This window comes from Phyllopteryx taeniolatus, chromosome 20 (genome assembly GCF_024500385.1).
Source record: "Phyllopteryx taeniolatus isolate TA_2022b chromosome 20, UOR_Ptae_1.2, whole genome shotgun sequence".
NCBI classification, from domain to species: Eukaryota; Metazoa; Chordata; class Actinopteri; order Syngnathiformes; family Syngnathidae; genus Phyllopteryx; species Phyllopteryx taeniolatus.
Window position 1 is genome coordinate 3,825,157 of NC_084521.1, and position 25,937 is coordinate 3,851,093.

The window sequence follows — 25,937 nt, forward strand, 5'->3', positions numbered from 1 at the left end:
TTTTTATCTATTTATTTAGTTTTTTAACGTAGTTAGAGTTAGTGTTCGCTACATTGTAGTTCAGCCGGAAAATAAATGTTAAACGATGAAAATAATCATAATTGAACTCCGTCGACTGAAAACAGGTAACAGTAGGCTTTGTTTTTTTACGAAAGTATATTTAACCTCTACCAATGATTAAAAAGAAAAAACACCATTACCCCCCTAAATTAACAAATAGGTATTAATGTAATTTAACACAGAACTAAATATTGTAGTTATCATCTGAAAGAGTGATTGAAATCATATCAAATGAATGTGTTCATTATGTTTTGCTTCCGTTATGTATGTAGCTTGCTAAAATATTGGAAACGTACAAACTACTGTACAACCTTACTAATGACATACTGTTGAAATATTGAAGTCTTATTTGCTTTTAAATGGTCTATATCAGGGGTGGGGAGCTATTTTACGATCGTTGGCAATTTATTTTTGTGTGTGAAGTCCTTCAATGGCCATACTGAATGTTTGGCTTTGAGTTTGAGATGAGTTTGAAAAGATATTAAAGTGAGCTCGGATCATATTTTGTGGCATCATTTAAGGTTTGAACTATTAATATAGGCTACTATAAAAATGCTCAGGGGCTACATCAATTACTTGAGTTTTTTTCTAAAAATATATATAGCGACCAAATTACTAAATTGGCAACAATGACTGCTTTTGTAAGCTAGCTCCTCGACTGGAAAAAAAAAAAAACCCAAAACAAATCCTGACAAACTTGAATGAATCGCTCAGCCTCATGTTATAGCTTGAACATATTCTCTGTATTTTTCGACTTGCCGCCTGGCAGGTCGAATCAAATGCTCTCGCCGGCCATATTTGGCCTCCCCACCGTTCATACGGGTGCCGGGACTCGAAAGGGGGCCCCAATTCATTCCGCAGCCTTGCATCGCCTCTTGGGGAGCTTGTTCTCGGTTGCCAACGTCCACCCGAATGCCACCGGTATGATTTGCTTCCTCTTTATTGAGATTGTCTCACGCTACCATTTTCCCCTTTTGTCCATCCTCGGGAGAATCCTAATGCAGTGATACCAAGAGTGGGATTTCCCCCCACCCCTCTTTACAATCTACTTAGCAATGATTTATTGATTGAGGCTTCCACCCTGCGAGAGAATTATCAATCCCTTTTCGGGAAATCAAATTTTCACACCTTTTCGTAAGCAAGGCAGAGGTCCCCGGAGACGGCGCCACTAGCTTTGAGTGGCAGCGAGTCCTCTGTAGTGTCACTCCGGTGCAGTGCCCGCTGTACAGCATGCCATTCTCTGTAGACTATTACATTATTTATGGCTTGAGAAATGCAATGTCCAAGCGCCACTTCATAGGGTATTTTTCATAGTGAAAAATAAAAGCATAAAAACAACCTCTTGGCCCTCATAGAAGGAGTCAGATTAGGCCGTTGAAAGCTTTGATGCTCCAGAATGTCAGCACAGTCGATCGATCTAGGGGGTGGGGGGGAGTATGTTTATAAAAAAATAAATAAATAAAAAATAAAAAAAACACAGCTACACCTGACCAATCCGAGGCTGCTGCCTGTTCCGGACCTGCCGGTGCTGTATAAGCTTCAAAGAGCTCCTTTTAATACAGTGATAACGTACGATAACACTCAGCCTGCACTCACACTCCAATCATCCACCAGGGAGCGTTTTAGGAGAGCCCAGTTGAGCGAGAAAGAGAGGGGGCTGGGGGGGGGGGGGGGGGGGGGGGGGGGGGGGGTGATGAGGGGAGGGGGGGCTAACTGTTGATCCTTTTAATGAGTGTAATGGAAAAACAATATAGTAACTGCATTCTTCACCAGCTCAACTGTGCTTCTGGAGAAACGGAGAGTTAGCTTTAGTTGCCGTAATCTCCGATTCCCCCCCACAAAAATCACATTTCAAACAAACACTTATAGAGAAAGCAGATGACAATGACATAATTCAAGATGGATGGATTATTTTCCCTTCTGGGATTTGCTACTTGATACCAAACAAGCTTTGAAATAGTTTTTTTTTTTTCTTTTCAGTTTTTCTTTCCGATAATGTGAAGATAAGTGGTTCTTCTTGGAAAATGTTCCTTTTGTCAAACCATGTATGTATGGAAGCATGATCCTTAATAAATTCTACAATTCATCATCACAACACTTTTTCAATTAGAGTTGTACATGTGAGGTAAGGCCACCTGAGCAAAATGTTTGCGGCTTGAATCCCCATGCCTTGAGTCAAAAGCTTCCAACGTGCTGAAAAATCATTGCTTTTGCAACGTATAAATGGATACCATATCTTTTTGCAAGTGAAACCGTGATTGCCTTCCACCAGGCTCATTTTTTAGTCATACGGAACACAAAGTAAAAATTATTCCGCTCTTGTTTTGTGTTTCTTTGTGGGAATTAAAGTTGCTAGTCGCTTTTTGGAAAAAAATAGTCGCTAGAGAGGAGAAATAGTGAGTATATTGGTAGAAGGATGATGAGGATGGAGCTTCCAGGCATGAGAGCTAGAAGAAGACCAAAGAGAAGGTTGATGGATGTCGTGAGGGAAGACATGAGGGCAGTTGGTGTTCGAGTGGAGGATGCAGGAGATAGGCTTACATGGAAAAGGATGACGACCCCTAAAGGGACAAGCCCAAAGGAAAAGAAGAAGAAGAAGAAGTCGCTAGAGAGTGGTCAGAAAGGATTAAAGTGGTTGTATATTGATACTGTACCGTGAGAAATGATAATAGGATAGCTTACAACATTGATATTGCATGCTGCTGTATTAATACTGTACCGTTAGAAATTATGATCCAACACATTGCGATATCAACATACGATGCTAATACTGACTCTTTGTTACACTGCAATGTCGACATCGGAGGCTGATATAGCAATATTATATCACTAGCGATACATTGCAGTATCAATATTGGGGAGTGGTTTACCGAAACTGTATCATTCATTAGAGATAATGATCAGAAATTTGGCAATATAGATTTTTGATACTTGTGTATGAAAACTGTATTGTTAGAGATAGACATATTACAATATCGATATTTGACTTGTGTGTATTGATAGTGTATCGTTAGCGATAACTATATGATACATTGGAAAATCAAAATGGAATGCTGGTGTATTCATATTGCATCATTAGAGATAATGATATGATCAATTGTGATATTGATATTGGAGGCTGGTGTACCAATACTGTATCGTGAGCGATAATGATGCCACACATTAGTAGTTGCCAGTGATGTATCGATACTGTACCATTCGAGATAATGATACCATACATTGCAATATCGATATTGGATGCTGGTGTTTCCATTCCGTATCATAAGAGATAATCATATGATAAAGTGCAATGTCAATATTGGAGGCTGGTGTATCGGTACTTTATCGCTAAAGATTATACATGATATATTGATATTTGATGCTGGTGTATTGATACGAGATTATTAAAGATAAACGTGGCACATTGCGATATTGATATTGGATGCTGCTGTTTCGAGATAATGACACCACACGTAGCCGTATTGATAGTTTGTCGCCCCCCGCTAATCAACACCATCCCACTTGTGTCTCAGGGCCCCCCTTTGTAATGTGCTTGTCCCCGCACCGGGCGCGCCTTTGATGTGACACATGATAATCTATGAAAATGTTAATCAATAGAAAGAGTTGAAGCTGTCGTGGCTGCTCAATACTCGCGTGTCCGCTAACAATTTCACTAGTCATCACGCTTTGTGTTGCGTTTTGATTTTTGGAGTGCACTTAAATCAAATGTGGGCCATCAAAACACATTTCCCCGTCTGCGTGCACCCCCGCCACCGACCCCCCCTTCCTCTGCCCCCGCCTCGCCTTGATAGGTCCACTGGAGGGCAAAATTAATACCTAATTGAATCTTGCAGTCATCAAAATAATCAATAGCTTTTTATTATTTATCCTTCACAGTCTGTTGGCTGCTTGAAGGCTGCGAGGGACAGCGGGGAGCTGCCCTGAAATTTCACAATGTAATTTTCACTGGGGCATGAGAGTTTGCAACACCTATAAAAATGAGAGCAGTGTTTCTTTTTTCTTGTTGGAAGGTGTGTTATATATATATGTGTGTGTGTGTGTGTGTGTGTGTGTGTGTGTGTGTGTGTGTGTGTGTGTGTGTGTGTGTGTGTGTGCGTGCGTGCGTGCGTTGAGGGCAGAATAAGAGAAAATGGGAATCTTTGCCCCGGCAGCTATGATGAAAAATAGAATAAACAACCCGGTGACACTTTGGAGAAGAGTGGCGTCCTCTCTGTCCATCCTTCTGTCTTTTTTCTTCTTTTTTTCCGCTCCTCTTTCCTCCTTATTTCATCATATCACGAGTGTGTGGCGCTACCTCGCTAATGCCGGCATTCCTCTTCCTGACAGACTCCAAACAAGTGCCGGGAATGAGATCAGGGCTCTAATCTTCCTCCGGCCTCCGAGGCTCCGGAATGATGACGACGATGGTGATGATGATGTGTTTTTGGGGGGGTGGGCGGGGGGGGGGGGGGGGGGTTCCATACATTTCAGCTTCTGCATTAAGTGGATGAATGGATTAGTTGTTAATTAATTTACCGCCTTTTTCAGGACGAAGGTATGATCCTACTGTATAAATCCGTCATAAAAGCGATATATATCTCGTGATCAAGAATGGACGTCCTTGTCGTTACTTTGTTTTCGTAAACCGAGCGTTCTACAAGTTTCGCTTTTTCAGTTCCATTGATATCGCATGTATCGTAGATTTTCCACCCTCCCGTATGTTGATTATTGCTGATAATATCGTAGCTGATCAGTGTTGCTTTTAAAAAAAAATAAAAAATTATTTAATAAACAAAGTGTATGTGTTCTACAAGGCTTCCCTTTTTTTCAGTTACATATCGCCATGTATTGTAATGTAGATGCCCCCCATATCAATTATCGCTGTATCACAATACTGTCGTCGACGAAATATGCCGATATCATAGGTGATAATGGATGTCATCCACGAGTCACAACATCGTCAAAAATGGAGCCGATCGTCCTTACTTGGTTTTCGTAAAACAAGTGACCCAACACGTTATCCCTTTTTCAGTTAAATTGACATCTCCATGTTTCGGAGATGTTTTATCCCTCCCCGATATATTTATAATTGCTGCATAGTGACGCTATCACTTGCAAAATATGCCCATTTATACGGTAGCCGACTGGCGTTACTTTGTTTTAATAAACCAAGTGTTTCTGCTGTTTTTCCTTTTTTCAGTTATGATGGTGGTGGGGGTTGGGGTCCACGTGTCTCCCAACATCTCAGCACTGCGTTAATTAAATCAATGAATGAGCTGTTTATTAATTTACCCCTTTGGAGTAATGTCATTAAGGACGATGGGATAATCCCAAAGTATAAATCGGTCATAAAAGGGATATTACCACGAGAAACTGGGTTAAGGATGCTAAATATGAGCAAATAGCTTCATTTTTAACCCTGTCACTCTATAGATGTGCATGACTAAGTGAGGGCTAAGGAACAAGAAAAAGCACTCCTCGCCAAACAGCGGGTGAGTTGGCGCTTAACGGCATCAGATGCCCTACGCTAATAGCTCGCGGTCCTACCAGGGCTCGTCCCAGGCTGGGCGACACTAGGCAAGGGAGGGGGCACACTGGGGTGACAATTGAGCCTTTAAAAGAGCTTGTGGGGATAGATGATGGGTCAAGTGAGTTTTCACATTTCCTCCTCTGGAAAGGTTATAAAAGCTCCATTCTAAACATATTGTGATTATCATTAACAGGTGATTAGGATTAGGGTAATGAGGTATGATGCACTGCAACATTGATATCGGATGCTGGTGTAGCGATACTGCGTCTTTAGAGGTGATGATATGAAGCATTGCGACACACCAATGGGATGCTGTTTTACAAATACTTTATTGTAAGAAATACAGTGATGCCTTGAGATACAAGTGACCGCACTTAGGAGATTTTTGATGCCAATGTCTATTCAATTGAGGCAAAAAAAAAGTGGTAAAATGTGTTTAATTCTTCACATTCTAATTTATTATATTATTGCTGTATTTTTTTATGAAGTACAATACAATAGAGGGCTATTTTTTTTTTTTAATAAACAAACCGTTTTTGTGTTTTTTTTTATGGAGGCTGGAACATATTAATGGCATTTCTATTCATTTCAATGGGGAAGGATGTTTTGCGATAGGACTGTTCTGAGGTATGCATGTGGTCACGGAACGAATAAGACTTGTTTCTCAAGGCACCACTGTATTTAAAATACAACAGTATTGTATTGTGATATCGTGGTAATATTGTCCAGCGAGTTACTCTGCAGTTCCGAAGGCGATATTTGGTTATTAGGCGAGGCATGAGGAGTTTATTTCGGGGGCCACTTGGCCTTTTTTTCCTTTCTTTCTTTCTTTCTTGCTTTGTGCGCTTGCACACACTGGTCACCTGCCCTTTGCTCAGACATATTTAGGTTGATTCCTAAATAAGGAAGCCGAGCGTGGCCCCGCTTCTCCTCGTCTGCGTCTCGGAGCCCGAGGTGGGGTGAACACTGTCTGAGGAGCTCTCCGGTGGTCAGACACAAGGCGGAAGAGACAGATGGAGTGAGGGTGGGCAGTGTACGATGGAGGGAGGGAGGGAGGGAGGGAGAAAGATGAGGGAGGGAAGGAAGGAGGAGGCAACATCCCCGCCGCTCTTCTTTGGGAAGCCACCTCAACGTGAAAGCCGCGCTGGCCATTCACACGCTCCCCGTTTCACCAGGCCGTTTCCGGGTTCAGTAGCGAGCAAGTTGTAGCGGGTCGCTATGCTTCTGAGGGGGCATGTTTGATTCCCCCCCCCCCCCCCCCCCCCCCCCCTCATATTTGACAGATTTTTCAACTCTGGAAAAGCTTCATTTTCATAATTACTGATTTCTGTGGAGCTTCATTTAGGTAAGGTATGACTTTATTGGATGTTCTCTGTGTTTTATTGTTAGATTTTAAAAGAAGTCACATATCTCATCGATGCTGCTCACGGTAGAGGATGGATTCCATCATCATATAGCAATACTGTTACAATGTGTGCCGTTGCATGACCGGTTTGACCAGATTTTGATATTCTCCATCCACTAGTGACAGTAAAACTGGAGAAGATTCATTACTTTGTTCTAATAAACCTAGCATTCCTTTTTTTCAGTTACATTCAGATTGCCATGTATCATTGATGACTTTCTCGCGATATATGAATTAGCGTTGGCTATTTAATATATGGCGGTAATAACGTCTCATTAGTTAGTTACCGTCAAAATTGAAGTCAATCGTCGTTACTTTGCTTTCACAAATCAGGTTTTCCCGTTTTCAGTTATATTCATATTGCCTTGTATCGTAGATGATTGTATTGTATTGCTCATCGCTGCATTGCAAGGCTACCATTGGCAAAATTTGCCGATATCGTATCGTCAAAGAGTAAAGTACCGTACAGAAAGGAGCGAATTGTTGTTACTTTGTTTGAATAAACCAAGTGTTTCTGCAAGTGTTCCTGTTTTCAGTTTTATTGAAATCAGCACGTATCGGTGGCGATCGACCCCATATATCGGTTATCGCGATACTATCGTTGGCAAAACATGCAGATAATGCCAAAGCAGATCAGTGTTACTTTATTTTAATGAACCCAGTTTTTCCTTTTTCACTTGCCTTGATGTCATCATGTTTCTCGGTGATTTTCCCACTATATATCGATATTGTTGGCAAAATAATAAGATAATAATAACATTGTATCATGCATTATTTTGCATTCCCCACACCCAGCAACACGATCAAGAATGGAGCCGATGGTCGTTACTTTGTCTTAATAAACCAAGGGTTTCTGCACTTTTTTGGATGTTTTTCTTCCAATTTATCGCTGTGTTGTATATTAACTATACTGTTATTGTTGGCAAAGTATGGCTCTATTGTATTGTCAGTTACTCGCCTATAGTTTTTACGTGATGGATTCCACTCTGTTTTTGTAGTATAAGCTTTAACTGGCTTGACTTGACGTCTTTGGCACGGAATCGGGTTTGTTTTCATTTTCGGGGAAGGAAACGGATGCAATCGCTGGTGTGTATCTGCCCTCAAAGGTGGATTTGCTGAATGTAGTTATCAGCACATTGTTGGCTAAAATGAAGCATGTGTCAGGTTGTAACGCTACTTCGCAGCATCACTTTGGGAGGGAGGGATGGAGAGAGAGAGAGAGAGAGAGAGAGAGAGGATAGAAAGGGGCAATGTGGGTAGAGAGATAGTGAGTGAGAGGTGGCCAAGGAGAGCGCCCGAGCACATTCTAACCACGGCTGCATTTTTTCTTTTTTTTTTTCCTCCTCCTCCTCTTCCTCTTCTCTCCGCCTCTTCCGCATCCCACCTGGACTCCCTCCAGCTCCTCCCGGGGATCCGATGCTAACGGGGCAGCTGAGCAAGCCGCTGCTCTCCTTCATGCGCGGCGACATGAGCGCGGTGGAACTCGGCGGCCGGGCCGACGACAAAGTGGCCGGCAGCCCCGACAGCGAGCTCGACGACGAGACGCTGATCCTGCCGGCCGAGGGCCCCGACCGAGAGGGCACCCCCGGCAAGTTGTACGGTGAGTGGGGCTTCACGGCTGCGTCTTCCTCCTCTCTCACCCGCCCTGCTCTGGAGGTAGCAAGTGTTGTGCTGCAAACTTTCAAGTGCTTGCAACTCGTTCACATTTGGCTCTTTCAATGCTTTCGCACTTTTTGTTTTTAGTAAGCAATGCAATTGCCTTTGCTTTTGAAAGGCAGATGCTGTATGTCAATACTAAACTAAAATTACACTTACTGTACTTTGTCTGGCTTGAGAGCTCCACTTGTATTTACAGTTTTACAAGTGTTTACAAAAATGCATTTTTCAACCTTTTGCAACAACGGCAAAATGCAGAAATGAATTCACGATTCCTATAATTAAAATCTCTACATTCAAATTCAATGAGAACATTAAATAAGTTGAATGTATTTTTCTTTACACGATTTACCATATTCAACATGATTATATGAACAGTAATTATTGTAACTTGTGGTTTGCTCTTTGATAAGTGCTTTTTTTTATTATCCTGCTTCATTACATCATTCATACGGCATTGTTTTGTGAATGATTATTATTATTGTAACAAGGTGTATAATCTTGTTTTTATGAGTATAATGATTGAACTCTGTTTGATTTGTGTGATTTAGGGAATATATATATATATATATATATATATATATATATATATATATTGGGAGCAACTTTAGTCTCTAATCATTTCTGCCATTTTGTATTCTACTTTTCAAAATGCACCGCCTGTCAAATCATTTGCAAAATGTGAAATTTGACACGAGTTGTGTCAGCAGAAGAATTTCCCAGAGCGTTGAACCAAAATATTGGTTCTAAACGTGGTCACCTTTTGTTGTTTCTTCTTTATTTCGACAATAAGTGGCAATTTGATGCTTGAGCTGGTCTCAGGACTGTTGCAGTGTGGATGAATTTACATCAAATTGCCTGATTATTTAATAACTCCTCATCCCCGATTAGTGATTTTTCTCTGGAATTCTGTTTATTATGACAAATGATGACACATTTTGTCATCACAGGAGATGTTGCTGCTGGCCAGAGTCGTTCGAGTGTGAATTTTGGGGTTTGTCGGTGGTGGTGGTGGTGGTGGTGGTGGTTGTGGTTTTGCTTCTTTTCTTTTTTTTTTTTTTTTTTTTTTTTTTTGCTTTGCCCAGTGGCACAGCTCTTGGCTGTGGACCGTCTTTCCTTTCTCTTCTGACCTGTGAGCCAGAAAGACAGGGATGGATGAGCACATATGGAACAGTAATATTTACATTTTTCAGGCAAGATCAATGGTAGACATACTGCTTTGTTTAAATTTTCCCAGTTGATTTGGTCTTAATGTTTGGCATTTAAAAAAAATACATTAATAGCAAATTGGCTGTTATGTTGTTGTAGCTGTTCTTTCTTTGTCATGGACATTGTGTCTATAACTAAACATTATTAGTGTAGATTGCAATACTTTGTGGAGGATCCAATTTATGACTGACAATCTAACAAAAATGTACTGCACTCAACACCAGCAGATGTTCATGTAGTTACAAGAAAATTGATAATCACACATGAGACTATTTGTATTCTCTCTTTGCAGATAGGAAAAAGGCAGCACTACAAGTGGAACCAATCACAATTTTTTCCATAGGAAATAATGTAAAGTTACCTACATTTTTCCACAGTCAGCGTTCCTAACTCCCGTAAAAGTTAGAGAAGTTAACCACTATTAAATAAAACCTTTGACAGACACCTAATGAAGAGGGAATGGGAACGTTTTCACATCCCAATTTATCGGTATTGCTGTCATTAATAAATGGATTGGCAAAAGGAAGGTGTTTGCCGACCAACTACGTCGACCACCGTAATCACAATTTCACAAACACCTAATGGGGAGGGAATAGGCAAATGTTTGCATAGCAATCCATCGGTATTGCTGTTTCCAAATAAGCCCACTCACATTAGCATCTGTTTGGTTTTGGAGCGTTTGATTTTGGAGGTTCCACTGTAGTTTCTTACAGTTTCGTAAGTATGAGCTACTGTGCAGCAATAAATGCGTCAGATCACACATCTCAAATGTGTCACTCCATTCTACAAAAATGGCTGACAGGCTCCACTGAAAAGGACAAACTTTTCAGAAAAAAACACAAAAAAAACAAAATTTTAAGGTTAAACGGTTGGAATTATGGACCAAAATAATTACTATACTTTTCAAGTAACTATAAAATATGTTAGATTCCCTCTAATTCCACACCTTACAAAAATGGCCGTCATTGAGCGCTGAAAAGGTCGTATTTAACCATTTTGCCCTAATTTCAAAGTATGTAGGGTTTATGAGTTGGAGCTCTGGCCAATTATCTTCATTTAAAAGTATTAACTAGACTTTTGAAGCTAACTAAAACCTTCAGCATGTCAGTTTTCCAATAATGACACACTCCACAAACATGGCTGACATGCCACACTGGAAACCACATATTTTGTCACTTAAGCGCCACATGATGTCATATTTCACAGCAGTTTGGGCTTCAGGAGTTGAGTTAAGGCTCATTAACAACAGTTTTCAACTAACTAAAAATGTCAGATTGCCACTAAATCCACACTCCACGAAAATGGCCGTCATGTTGCACTGAAAAGGTAGTATTTTGCCCAAAAAACACTGCATTTGTCCAAAATTTAGGATTTATGAGTTGGAGTGCTGACCTGTTATCTTCACTGAACTATATTAACTACACTTTTGAATAAATAATTGCCAATGTCATTTTGCCACTCATGAGACACTCCACAAAAATGGCCGACATGCCACAAAATCAGAATCATCTTTATTTGCCAAGTATGTCCAAAAAACACACAAGGGATTTGTCTCCGGTAGTTGGAGCTGCTCTAGTACGACAACAGACAGTCAATTGACAGAGAACACTTTGGAGACATAAAGACATTGACAAAAACAGTCAGTTGGGGTTCAGCCTTTGGTATTATGGCCTAAAATTACTGCTACATTTTTCAATTTAAAAAACAAACAAACGTTTGCCATTGTTGTAAGGAGATATCTTGTTAAAATAAGATATTATTCAGCATTAAAGGTATCGGATGATAACGTCTCAAATGACTGCACTCACTTCACAAACATGCCGCAGTGAATATGACACGTTTTCCCACCAAAAAACAGTGGTCATAGTTAAGGGGTTGATATTATGGCCTAAAATTATTTTAAAAAAAAAATAAAAATCAAATTCTCAATAGTTATAGACAAATGGCCGTCATGTTGCACTGAAAACACGACAAACACTGCATTTCACCCTAATTTTAACTATTTAGGTTTATGAATTTGAGTTCTGGCCTGGTGTGTTAATTCAGAAATATTAACTACATTTTTGTGCTAGCTTAAACCTAGTGTATGTCACTTTTAGCCCATTTGAAAAGTAGGACTCTTTCTAAAATGAGCTAATGTTCGGCAATAAAAGTGTGGGACTATTCCAAAGTTTCCTGATCGTCGCCGACATTGTTCCAAATAGTTGATTCCATCCTAAATTTGCCTCGCTCTGACTTTGTTTTAGGCGCTTGTGATTGAGGTTCCTGTCAATATAACAAGTAGACGTCAGTGTTTGCCCAAAAACAAATTGTCTATCTTATGAACCTGCCCCACCACGTAGCCCAAAGTGTGCGCTCCACCTCCTCCTAAAAGCTGGCCTGTGCAAATAGTCTTCCACTTGAGCTAACAGGCGCTATGAAGCAGCGCAAACATGACGGCGCCTTGTATTTTATTCCCGAGCAGAAGTGCTGGACATTAGGTGTGGAAAGCTGTTGTTAGTAAGAGGGCAGACATTTGTTGTGTTTGTGTGTGTGTGTGTGTGTGTTTGTGTGATGTGTGGTGCAGCCTCTGTCTCCACCCCGCAAGTCAAATCTCCCTCTTTCAGACATCAGCCGACAAGATAATAAGACACTCAGAGCACAATTCCACATTATATTCCGCAAGCGGAGGCTCATCTCTTGTCAGTTTGCATTTAGTCTGCCGAGGATGTGACGCTTCTATCATCACGCTGTCAAACGGGAGCCGGCCCGGGAACGACAGCACCGCTCATTTCGCACACTTACTGTCGGCGCCAAATAGGCCGCACTTATTCGGATTCCTACAAAATGGTGAGGCGCTTTCGCAAAAGGTCGCCCAGAAAGACCACCGACTGCTTTTTATTTGAATTATTGGGTATGGGAGCTCATACAGATCAAAACACATGTGACTGGCAATATCAAACTGAGCTTTTTAGGCTTCATTTACAGACCAATTGTTCACTGTTTTCTAAGTGTTCAGTGTTTTGACATGGGTAACATCAGTGCATTGTCAAAAGTGCCTAGAATAGAGTTGACGTGTTAAGACGGTATCTACAAAACGGCCAAACCACAATTTATTTGGAACATACGCAGCTGACCTGGTTGGTATAAAACGACATAATACAGAATGTAATTTTGCTTTAGTATATATACATATTTGTTTAGCTACACTCCTCAAGATGCTAGAAAATATACAGTATCAGTTTTTGTAGTAACTACTCACGCCACAAATATGGCCGCCACATTTCACTGCCACATTGATAACCACGGCACCAAAACAAAAGCAATTTTAAAGCAGTTAGGGATCAGGGCTTTGAAGTTATGCCATATTGTTTTCACACGAATTATAAACTACACTTCTTAATTAACTCAGTTTTCCCACACTCCACAAACATGGCCGACACGTCTCACCAAAAGCACCACAAAAGGCTAGATTTTGCTGTCATTTAATAGCTAGTGTTTGTGTTGCAGCACATTTTCTTTCATCGAAGGTCTCACCAAAACTTTTCAAGTAACTCAAAAAAATCTGATTCCCAAAACACCAGATTTGTTCCAAATAAATACAGGATATTTTGCTATAAATTTAAAAGCAGTTAGCCTTACAGCATATTATTTTCATAAAATTAGGAACTACACTTTTGAAAGAGACAAAAAAAAAAAAAAAGTCCTAGAAGTATCCTTCTATAAACATATTCCACAAATTTGGCCGACGTGCCAAACTGAAAAGTTCACATTTTGCAATGGAAAGGTTATATTTTGTTTGAGTTCATTGTTTAGAGTTTACAATTCTTTAAATAAACAAGATAAATTACACTGTTCACGTGACTAAACGCATTTCAATTTCAATTTCCCAGTAATTGCACACGCCACAAACATGGACGACATGCAAATTTCATCATATTTTAAAAAAGTTGGGGTTCAGGCATATTAATTACATCTTTCAGGTAACTAAAAATGGCAGTTTCGTACTAATAATAACTTTTTGCCACAAAAACGCTACATTTCTTCGTATTTGAAAGCACTTGGCATTCAGGGGTTGGAGTTCAGGCACATTAATTAGATTTTCAAGTAACTTAACAAAAATGCCAGTTTCTTTCTAATTACAAAAAGTACATTGTTTGTCACAAAAAGACGACATTTCTTCATATTTTACAGAAATTGACATTTCGTTGTTTGAGTTCAGACACACTTTTTTTTTCAAGTAACAAAAACATGTTAGTTACTCATTACAAACACTACATATTTTTCCATGCTACATGTCTGCATATTTTACAGCAGTTGGCGTTCGGGCACTAACTACAGTTTTCAAGTAATTAAAAAAAAAAAAAAAAAAAGTCACTTTTGTGCAAAAACCTATAAAACAAATCGAATTTGGAACCAACCTTGTGGTCTCCTTGTAGAATACAAACATAGCAACACACGCACACGCACACAGCTGCAGGCAGGAGTTGTTATTATTTTTGTGTAATCAGCTTAGTGGGCAGGATGCACGGTAGGCAAAGAGCCTCATAATGTTAAGTAATAAAGTGGCGCAAAGCAGTGCTGAATGGGTAAATAAAAGTGGGTAAAGGAAGGAGGGGTAACAGTCTCTTCCCGGGAAATGGATCTCATTACGGGGATTTCAGCGAGTCTGTGCATGTAAAGCAGGTGTAATGCGCTCTCCAATGCGGAATACGCTCGCTAACGTAGCCACCCTGGAAGGAGGACGAGCACCGGATGTTGTTCCTTGAGCGAAGGTCGTCCCGCTTCATGTCGACTTTGCGCTCAAACTTGTTGTTTGTGCCTTGTCAGGAAAGTAGGAAACAAATTGAATTTCAATGTTAATTCAAAATACACTTTCTTTCCGCGAGCAGAAAGCAGTCGCGCCCTAATCCAATACCAGCGAGCCTTTAATGTGCCGCTAACAAAGAGGCGCTGTCGGTGGCAGCGAGACGCAATCCAAGCGGCAAGGGTCACATTTTTTTTATTTTATTTTGAGAGGTGGGGGGGGGGGGGGGGGGGGGTGGAGAAATGACACGTCTGGTATTTGACTCGTGTGGCATGAACCAGAGACGCATCCCAGCGGCCCGTGTCCTTCACCAGCCTTTTATTATTTATAACGCTCGCTCTTTGAGCAATGACCAGTACTAATGCGTAACCTTCTGTCCCTGCCGGCTGATTCGCTTCCTTTGAAACCAAAGATTGAGGCGGGAGAAGTGGGCGGATGGTGGATGAGGCGGGGTGCAAATAGTGGGTGGGTGGGTTGCATGCGCGTATGTGTGAGGGGAGGGGATCTAGGGAAGTTATTATGTTTTCCCTCTTTTATAGCTGAGGATGTGGAATAACACTGTGATGCTGCTTTTCTCCAGAATAGAGTTATGGGCTTCAAAGCAATACTATTTCCTCACACACACACACGTATACACTCCTACACACACACACACACACACACACACACATATTAGATTCCCCCACCAGAATAATGTGTTGGGAAGATTGGCAAAATATGCGTCTTCTTTTTTTTTTTTTTTTTTGCCAGAATCTGAAAGCAGTTACGTTTGTCAATAGTTCAAACCACACTGCGCTTAGACATAGGAAGATAATAAACTATGCTTAAAATAAAGGTTTGAAAACAACAACAAATGTACTGTACTGGATTAAAAACAACACTGACATTATGCACAGTTTGAACATTGAATATAGTGATTCTTTTGCGCACCGCTAGAGGGAGGCTGCGTACCACTTTTGTTACTAGTACCACACTTTGAGAATCGCTGACTTATATAACTATCTTTGCACTTATATTACAGTTAAGGGTGTCAAAGTGTTCATTTAAAACATTGCCTGTACAGTTTAAAAGTGTTATGACGATGACAGTCGTGACTTTACATCAATGGTGAGGAGTCTTTTAATATTGTTCCATGAAATCACATTCCAAATTTGTCCTCACAGGGCCAGAGTGTTGCCCCTCGATGATGTCAACATTCTTCCGTCCTCTGATTGGTTGCTCAGAGCAAAACTGTTCGACTAGCCAAACGTGTCTCTAGCGATCTGCGCACATGCATACATTTGATAATGAGCATCTCTAGTGAGAACGATGCATTTTATTTCTTTTTTTGTTTTGTTTTTGTTTATGTTTTTGTCATGTTATTAGGTAAAAATTGATTGGTAAACTTCTCCAGATGTTGTACGTGACACAGTTGTGTGCTGTTATATTGCATTTTTGTCTAGTATTGTCTATAATTGCAACATGACAGTGGTTGTATTAAGAGGGGGCCCAGGTACCAAATGTAAGGCCCGCGACCACCTTTACATGATGTGTAATAGAAAAACTATTTGACTTTGGAGGTTCCACCGTCCAAGATTACGCTGTGGAGCAGTTTGTATCACCTGACATTATCGTACCGCGCCGCAGTGATCCATTGCCATTATAGCCTCATGACAGAAGGATGGACGGAGGAGGAGGGAGGGAGGGAGGGAGGGGAGCATTCACTGGAGAAGGAGGGCGGGCTTTGAGGGACAAGGGCTTGAAAGTGGGACATAGGCAGCATTAGGGCTGGATCGCCTGGAGGGGGCCCAGGCTGATGTGTCAGCCATGACATGTGGGTGTCTGGCCCACCACACACACACACACACACACACACACACATACACACACACACCAGACGCACACAGCGGACTATCCCTCACACCCCGCTGGCTACTTCTAAATGTCCTGCTGGATGGACAAAGAAGCCCCCAAAATGTGCTGTTTTACGGCCACGACACAAAATAGAGCTCATTCCCAGTGATGGAATATAAGGCACTCACTGAGCCACTTCAGTAGGGACGGTGCTTACTACTTGGCCTGCTTTTGTTATTTGCAATTGAAGCTATAAAAGATTACATCACTGTTTTTTAAAATTATTTATTTATTATTTTTATTTTTTTTAGAAAAAAGTCTTTTTACTGTGAAGACCCTCTCATATACTGCCTATACAACCATTTCTAGTTAAAAGGCAGTACAGTTCACATCACAATAACAATGAGTTAGTTTAATACCTTACTGAATATTACAGGCAAATTTTGTATAAATTAAAAAGTTTTTTTTTTTTTACTTTTATTGAGTATTTTTTCACTTCAAATTACTTGTGGCGAGGGTGTGAAAAAATGTGGTAATTTTATAGGGGCTAGAATCAAATTTGCCACTACTCCAAAAATAAATATAAAATAAAAAAAAATTAAACCTATAATAAAATACATAATACAATTATGTAATAATTTCAAAATATTTAACTTAAAACAGAGCCATTATAATTATCCCAAATAGAGAACCCCTGATTTTATTTGAGTTTTTTTTTTCAAATGAATATATTATGTATTTGATAACCAGAGTGAAAAACTTCATGTAAATTATAAATATTATTATTATTGTTATTATTATCATAAAATACATAAATTGGTGTTTTTCCTCTTTGAATTCGCTATTTTGTAGGATTCCTTTTTTTAGTCGCATTGTTATAATATTATTATTGTTATCATAGATTTTCTTTAGGGGCTACAATTGCAATTAGGCACAAATCCAGAAAATAATTAATAAAAGTATATGATAAATATGAACATATATATAATACAGTAATTAAAAAAACACTTCAAAATAGAATACATGGAAAAATATTCCCAATATACAGCCCCAAATTTTTAGTTTTGTTATAACTTTTTAAAATACCATTGTTCTTTAAATGTTATTCTAGTAGCGTGACATGCGTAACATGCAAGTAGGGTGAAAACTAATTTTAGAGAAATTAAAATAAAATAAAAAATTAAATCTCCAAAAATATATTCAATAATAAATAAAACCTATTCTAAGCCCAAATAGCCACCACATCCTTGTCTTATTTTGAAGTTTAAAAGCAGAAAATAAGTCATCTTTGGAGTTGTTACCCGTATTGTCATAAGAGTATTTTTTTTGGCTGAGAATTCTATACAGACAATATACAGTCCTGGGCTATCTCTGCCATCTTTTTAGCTCAAGGGCTGTGCGAGGCTTTGGGCAGCAGAATCCTATTTACAGCAAATAGCATTTAAGTAATGCGGGGAGGAGGAGCGATGACGGAGCAGGCATCTCCTAAAAGGCTTACGGCGCTCTAAAGCCGCTCTTCATCTCGCCGCTGATGGCTATAAAAGGATGAAGCATCATTTGGATTGTTATTTGCCTCATTCAACCCTGAGCTAATCAGGTTGACATTGCTTGGGGAATGAGGAGGACGCTCCGTAACAGATGCGCTCGTGTACAAAGTGTCCCGAGTACTCCCCCCCCACACTAACCCTGTGTTGATGCGACACAAACCCCGCCCCACCCTCCTCCTCCTCCTCCTCCTCTTCCTCCACTCGCCATCACACCATCTCTCCTTCTTGACCTTTGAGATGGGCTCTGGTGCCTCTTGTTCCTGTCCCTGCTTGCATCTCCACTCCAGCGTCAAGGGGGAGGACAGGTAAGAGCGTCGGGCCGGAGCACTCTCACGCCCGAGAGCCTTTTGCCCAAGGCCGGCGAGCGAGAGCGTTAAGTGTTTTTCCCCCCCGCTCCGAGCGCCGTTTACATGCAGATGCCGGCTCTGTCCGTCATCAACAGGCGGCTTTTCCTCTCGTAAGGTACTATTGTCTGTTGTTTACGTTTGAACAAGACAGCGATTACCCCATCGTATCAGTCCCACCTCTGCCCTTGTCCTCTAAGGGTACATTTACATGACACCACCTAATTTGTGTCAGAACATGATATATGCATGCCAGGCCAGGTGTTTATGATGTCTTTTTTTTGAAGGAGCACACCTTTTAACCCTGTAGCCCAGGGGTGTCAAACTCATTTTTGTTGCGCGCCACATTGTAGTTATGGGTTCCCCCAGAGGGCCGTTATGACTGTTAACCCATATGATGATCACCTCATAATATTACATATACACAAAAAAAGATGGATGACTAGTTTTGAAATCAGAGGCCCGTAAAAAGTAAATTCAACTATTATTCAGTTTACTTTGAAAGTGAGAATGTAACCGAAAGATTCTCGCAATATCAAACTGTTATTGGAAGTGAAGACAATTTGCAGAATTGGTGTTTTAGCAAGAAATATGAAGTCGACACACATGATTTGTGTTTGAAGGCCACATCAAATGATTTGGCAGGCCAGAGCTGGCCCCTGGGCCTTGAGTTTGACACCTGTGCTGTAACCCTGACGTCTAACGCTGAACCCCTGAAGAACCCAAACATAACATGAACACTTAACCTGAAAGCCTCACCCGCATTTCCAAATATTTATATTTTCAGTGGCAACAACGCCGTTGTCAAGAAACGTTTTTAGTTCAGGTAGCCCCTAAATCTTACGTTCTCCACTTGTGTCTTCACAAATTATCTCAGAAAAAAAATGTCACCCAGGCGTAAAATCCTCTCACATCCACGTCTCCATTTCTAAATGTCTCCATTAATGTCACCCTTTTGCCAGCGTAATTAATCAGTTAGGTCGCCCTCCCTCCTGACGCAGTCGCGCGACGAGTAACGCTCCAACGCCGGAGTCCCGTGGAGATGGCCGTGGCCTCTAGTCGCTTCTTGCCCCCGCCACAGCTCTTAATTAAGGTAATGACAGCTCCTCCGCCAGCACCAGGGCTAGCTGTAATGCGGCGAATGGCGTTACATGACGCTCCCCCGGTGAATCTCCGTCCCCGGAAACACTATTGGCTTCTCCCAGCCGGGCCTCTAAACAGTATTATCCCCGTCGGAGGTCCGGTGGGAGCCGTCTGGCTAAGAGCACCTGCAGTTATTGGCAGCGTGTGTTATTGTTGAGGGCTTTGGTGGGAGCTCAGTCGCATTCTACATGGAGTTAAGTAAATAGTTATTACCCACACGCTGTGTAAAGTCCTTGATTTATACCTTTTCATGTTTTTAAACAATAGGCGCCAGGGTATTGACTATCACTGACTTGAACTGAAAACAATATCAAAATTTGTTGGGGTTTGCGTCGCCAGAAACAGTATACCGCAAAAGGTTTAGGATTTCCTCCATTCGCTTAATACAAATATAAAGGAATCTATCAGAACTAAATTGAGCAAATGTAGTAAATTGTTTCAGAGATGATTGCAAGACAGCCTAGTGGTGAAGTAGCCTCTTTAAAAAGGACGGACTGAGAACCAAACGTCCATCCCTGGGTTTTTAGAAGACATTTTCTCACAGGTACGTATAAAATGTTTGTAAAATAAAAATGCATCTCACTTTGCAGCAACTTACCTCACGTAAGGTCTTCGTTCCGACTGGTACATCGCACATTTGGACTCTGGCGGTAGACAAGAAGGCTAAAATCATCATTGAAGCCATTTACCCTGTTTTCTCAAGATCTCTGCCCTGGTCAAATAAAATGTAAGGTTTTGTTTACTCGTGGTGGCATCAGTTTTATGCCACCTGGAAGTACGTGTGACATTGAAAAATCTATAGGCACCACGCCGCACTACTGTCATTTGTGTTAAACATTGACTTTATTCCACTGTGCTTTATCGTGAATTCTATGCCTTTCCATGTCCTTTGACGCCGCATCCACTTTTTCAAGTGCTGTTGACCAAAATCGATGACCAAACAATCTAGGGCATTTGGCTGCAGTATTGATGGAATGTTTATCCTTTATGCATCAACAGAGCACACAACGCCGAGCAACACAAAATGCCCGCAATCAACAGCAAAGGACGCATTTGATCACGTTAATAGATTGCTTTTCTGTTTATTTATCCACCTGTCACCGGCACAGCATGTTGACCGGGGGGGGGGGGGGGGGTCGGTCATAGATTACTGTTTGTTTGCTTGTTTGTTTGTACAATATCGTTAAAACTATGTGACTTATTTTTGACGAGTACTGATTTTTGACGGACTTCGGAGCAAACTTAGTGGATGTGTGGCACAAATGCAAAGATCAGGAGCCACCGAGCCGACCCAAATTCTACCGTTAGTGGAAACCGGGAACCGCTTACTATAGTTGACAGACCATGTGACCAAACTTTGCGGATGGTTCAGATTTACGGAGCTAAACTGAAATACGATAACTTTATTGCCTCCAGCAAGCACAATGCATGAGACAGGAGGTTATGTTAGGTTATATTATCGTTTGATAATAATGTTTTAGAAAAATAGTTTTTTGATGATGAGGATTTACCTAACCGAACTAAACTGTTGGCGGAAACTTAGCCAATTTTATTACCTCAACCAAGCCCAAAACTTGAGGCAGGAGTTCGCATATAGATGATTGTTCGTTAGTAAGATTTTGTAGCAAGTGTGTGATCGATTATTAACGGACTACCGATTTTTGAAGGACTACGTGACCAAACTCTGAAGATGTTTGGCACAGGTGCAAAGATCAGGAATCACTGATCCGAACTGAGCAAAACTGAACTGTTGGCGGAAAGTACTATAATTACCTCCACCAAGCACAACGCACAAGGCAGTAGGTTGCGTATAGCTGACCATTTGTAAGATTTTGTAAAAACTGTGACCGATTATTGACCGACCTTTGATTATTGAGGTACTTTGTGACTGCAATTTGCGGATGGGTGGCGTAGGTGCAAAGATTAGGATTTACTGATGCGAACCATACTTCACTGTACCATTGGCGGAGGCGTGGCTGTGAAAGAACCAGTTTTTGTACCTGCAGGTTGCAGAGAGATGGACAGATTTCGTAAAAACCACGTGACCGATTATTACGGCTACCGATTTTTGGCAGACTGTGTGACCTCACTTTGCGGATGCGTGGTGACAAACCTATTACATTTTGATGGGAATTGAGGAATTTTTACCAAATGTAACAGTGCACCCCGAAATAGCACAGTCCAATATTGACGGCTGAGAGTAATATCCAAAGCAAACATGACACTCCTAAAACGTTTCAGTTCATCCTTGAGTGCTGTTCAAATTTTTCTGGTTTTCTGGTTTTATTTTCACAAAACCGAGGAGCGGTGGTGCTCAATTAAATATTTGCGTCAGATCTCACAGGAAAAATGCATTTTTGCCTCCGGTTGTCCCGCGTTTTCATTTTCTAATTATTCCTACTGCGGTAATGCCGTTTATTTTAGCATTTAGGCGTGAATTCATTTGGCGTAGTTTGTGTTTCTGCCAAAGGTAAAGGTTCTTAAAGGCAAACATATGCGCTCAGCCGGGCACTTTGAAAGGGGCCATTATAAAAATGGGGCTCGGTGGCTCGGCATGAATAGCCCGCGAATCGTTACCGGGCCTCTCTCTCTCTCTCTCTCTCTCCCTCTCTCTCTCCCTCTCGCTCTCCCTCTCTCTCTCTCTCTGGTACATTTGACAACTTACACAATGCATTTCCACTAAAATAGCTTAAGTGTTACGGCTTCTTTTATGGGCAGAAATTGATTCATAAATGCACTGAGGCAAAAGCTAACCTGCACACAAAGCTTTCAATAACGCCCATTTTTTTCAGCGCGTCAATGTACGAAGCGGCTGCATTAGACAAGGTGGCATGCTGATTGCTTTATGAAATCCAGGCTAACTGTTTAGTGCCGGAGTCCTTGGGTACACACACACACACACACACACTTATAAATGCACAGGCATTGAAAGTACCTCTCCGGTGGCCACTTTGCTGATCAATGAGAGAGTATTTCTATGGCGGTTGGAAAAGTCGGCAGAGTAAATGTCACCCCTCGCGCTTTGTGACACGTCGCATTATATCATGTTGCATTTAAATACATTTTCTCCCAAAGTGTCTTCGTGTTACTGTCACGGCCAGAAAATTATCTGCTGATGTAGTCGGAACATTGGGAGTGACAGTGTGATTTAGGGTCGCTTGTACTGTCGCCGCAGACATGAAAGCGCAAACGCCTTCCGTAGATTAAATGTTTCATCTCTTCAAGCCTGTAACATCTCCATTTATTCCATTTTTTTTTCCCATCGCAGTTGAGGGATTTCTTTTGCGTTTTGATTCTTGTATTTATCTCCATCTAGAATCTCTTATTTGATCTTTTTTCAAAGAAGTTAAACATGTATCAAGGTTTTGATCATAAAAAAGATAATTGAAGATGGACTCCCTGGCTATCTTGCTAAAGGAATCACGCCAATCCTTCTGGGGGCTCGTGTATTTATTTATTATTGATCTCCTTCCGGGCGATAAACATGTTAACCTTACTGATATTGTTAAAAAGCTTTGCGGAATCTTTTTAATCAGATATGACGCATTCTTCACTGCCGCAATCGTCAGCCCGTTGATGCCTTGATTATTATAAATTGAATATCTTGATTTAGATAATTGGCTTTTGTGGCCGCGCTTTGATGGTAATTCGATAATTGGATGGCATGAAACGTCGTCGGCAGCGCTGCGGGCTTTGATCTTATCTCGGCTTTATTCTGTGTTTTGGAAATAATTTAGAGGGAAAAAAAGCGTTTCAAGAAATCACCGCATACTTCCTTCAATTCATTTTCAATCAACATCAAATTAATCCGTTTATTATTCATCCATCACTTTCCATTTTCAATTGGCAATCAAAAAATGAAAAAGTGAGTGATTATTTTGTTGTGTTTTAATGTAACCAAAAAATGCCCACTTTTTCATTTCTAGATTTTAGGCTCGGATCAAAAAAAAAAAAAATGGAAACAAAAAAATGGAAAAAACAGGATACAGGATACAAGTTGATTTAATTGGTTTGGTTTCATTGACAGAAGTTTGGTAACTAGCATTAGATATCAAAAAAAGAGAGAAGTAAACATATGTTAGCTTGTTGTGATCCATCAAAGCATTAGCCTAATAGCATGGCCGAAGTCATTATTTGAATGCTTTCGGAAAACAGGAAAAAATTACATTTTTAGCAAGTACATAGAATCATTGATTGATTTGGTAACAAACAGTAAGCTTAAAAATGACGTCAGCAGTTTTGCTTTGAAGCCAACAAAATGATGCATCATCCATATTATATCACGCATGTGAACCTGTTGGTGAACGTTTGCCTCATATTGAATACTGAAGAATCACAAATATTTCATTTTTTTCCTGCTAGATCAAACAACAAATATCAAAATAAAAATCACTTTTTTCATTTTTTGATTGGATGATCGAATTGACAATGGAAACAAGCAGTAATGCAAGACTGAAATAGAGTCACCGAGTCATTTTCCGTATCATCGGATTGAACTTAAGCGGAGACGCCGAGCGCGCAGGGCGGGGCGGGGCCGCCGTAATGGCGGAAATAATTGGCGAAAAGAGATGCACTTGTCAAAAAACGTCCTCGGCGCGGACCTTCACCGAGAGCCAGAGGTAGAAAACCAGCAAGGAGAAGCGGGCCTCTCCCCGTGGGCTTTCACATCAAACGCTTGAGGTTCATTTGTTGGGTCACGCCATTCACCAATTATTTGGATTTTATGGGGGAAGATGAAGTGATTTTACTTGGCGTAGGTTGAGTTTAAAATGCCTTGCATAAATACACTTGACAGGCAATGAGATCTCGCCGGCGAAGCTAGTCAGTCGTACATTTCATCAGGCGCGGCGTTGCCCTGTATGTTAAAAATAAAATGCAAAACAATTCATCTGTGAATAAAAAGCCGCAGTCCTTCTCCATTTAAAAGCCATGATAGTCCATTTCGGAAAATCAATCTTAACGCTGAAAGGTGATTGTATTTTTTTGTCGTTTAAATTCATTGCCGGCGTGGCGCTCTTTAACAAGGGTGTGTGGCTTTCAGTCACATTTGCACATGGTTGACTTGACTTCCCCCCACAGAATTCACTTTATTCCCCGGGGGGGGGGGAGAAAAAAAAAAGAGCTGTTGTGTGAAATGATAAGACAGAGAGCTCTTGTCAGGCATTTTGCAAATGGACGTTTAAAGCTATTCTTCTAGTCTTTGGGAGGAAAAGATCATCAGCGCATCGCAGGTATAAACAAGTCTATTTTATTGCGCACATAAACTGACTCAATCACCGTGCAACAGTCCATTGATTATTCAGGCCAGCAAAGCTTCAAGCTCAATTTTCATAAAACAAAAGAAGCCATTGCTTTGCTTTGCATGTCAAAGTAGAAACTAACAGTAACAATATGTCCTTTCATGACTGCCGTCATTATCAGGATGAAAAAGTCGTTTTATGATGACAATTACTTCTGAAGCCAAAAAACAAACAAACAATGCGATAAACACAACAAAACAAGTTCTCCAAACAGACCTTAAATTACACTCTTGATCAACATTAAAACTGCCTTTCTCTGTTATGAATAATCATTTAAGAAAATGTAACAGGAGTGCTAGTGGTAGTGCTAGGTTGTTGTACCCTAATTTTCTATATTTTCTTAACAAACAACAAATACAGTCGTAAAACTGTGCTCCCCAGAGAATTTGGCCGGATTTTCTCACAAAAAAAATAATAATAAATGGAACAAGAACTTTTGTTTTGCTGCGAAAACATGTAAACCCGCTATCCCGCTATTTTGTAAGTTTGGTGTTTTTTTTGGTAAGATTTTCAACAAGTGTGGTTGTGGCATGTGTTCCAGACATTTTTGGGAGCGCAATGCCGCTATGGATTGCAAACGGAACGCACCCAAGCGGAAAATATTACTGTTATGAATTTGAGTCGGAACCTTTTCGTACGATTTCCTCCGGAATTCACCATCAGCCAATGTTAGCTACTCTATGGTATGTACTTGTCACTTGCGTACATTCGAGCTCTGATCTCGAAATGTTCCCAGCGTCAAGTGTAAACTAAATACATGGAAGACTACTGTTATAGGCTCGTGTTTACAGTCCAGACACAAAAAAACAACAACTTTAGGATGTCTTTGTCGGCTAGATTACTGAATCTCAGTGATGCCGATACATCGATTTGTCAAGCGTTTGTGTGTTGTACTTACAACTTCCCAGTTTTAAGGAACATTTTTCTCGAACCCGGAAAGGTAAGTTAGCAAGTTGATCAACAAGCAACGGCAACTTTAGTAGGCCATTGCATAAAAAGTTCATCATGTTTGCAACATCAGTAATGAAAAAAATGTTCAATTAATCCTATTTTCTTGTAATTGTTCTGTACTTTTCGTACAAAATCGCGCTAAATTCACTAAACATCAGAGTCATACGTAAATAATCAACAGTATTTGATGGATA

The 25,937-nt window shown here is 40.6% G+C and overlaps 1 protein-coding gene across 2 annotated transcripts in view; it reads left to right on the forward strand.

Moving 5' to 3' along the window:
• pou6f2 (POU class 6 homeobox 2) overlaps window positions 1-25,937 on the forward strand; it is an 84,815-nt gene continuing 58,878 nt past the window's right edge. For both annotated transcript variants that reach the window (XM_061758910.1, XM_061758911.1), the window contains exons 1-2: window positions 1-125; window positions 8,374-8,574. In XM_061758910.1, the coding sequence (XP_061614894.1) occupies window positions 86-125; window positions 8,374-8,574 (241 nt within the window). In that variant the 5' untranslated portion in view covers window positions 1-85. The remainder of the gene's footprint in view (window positions 126-8,373; window positions 8,575-25,937) is intronic.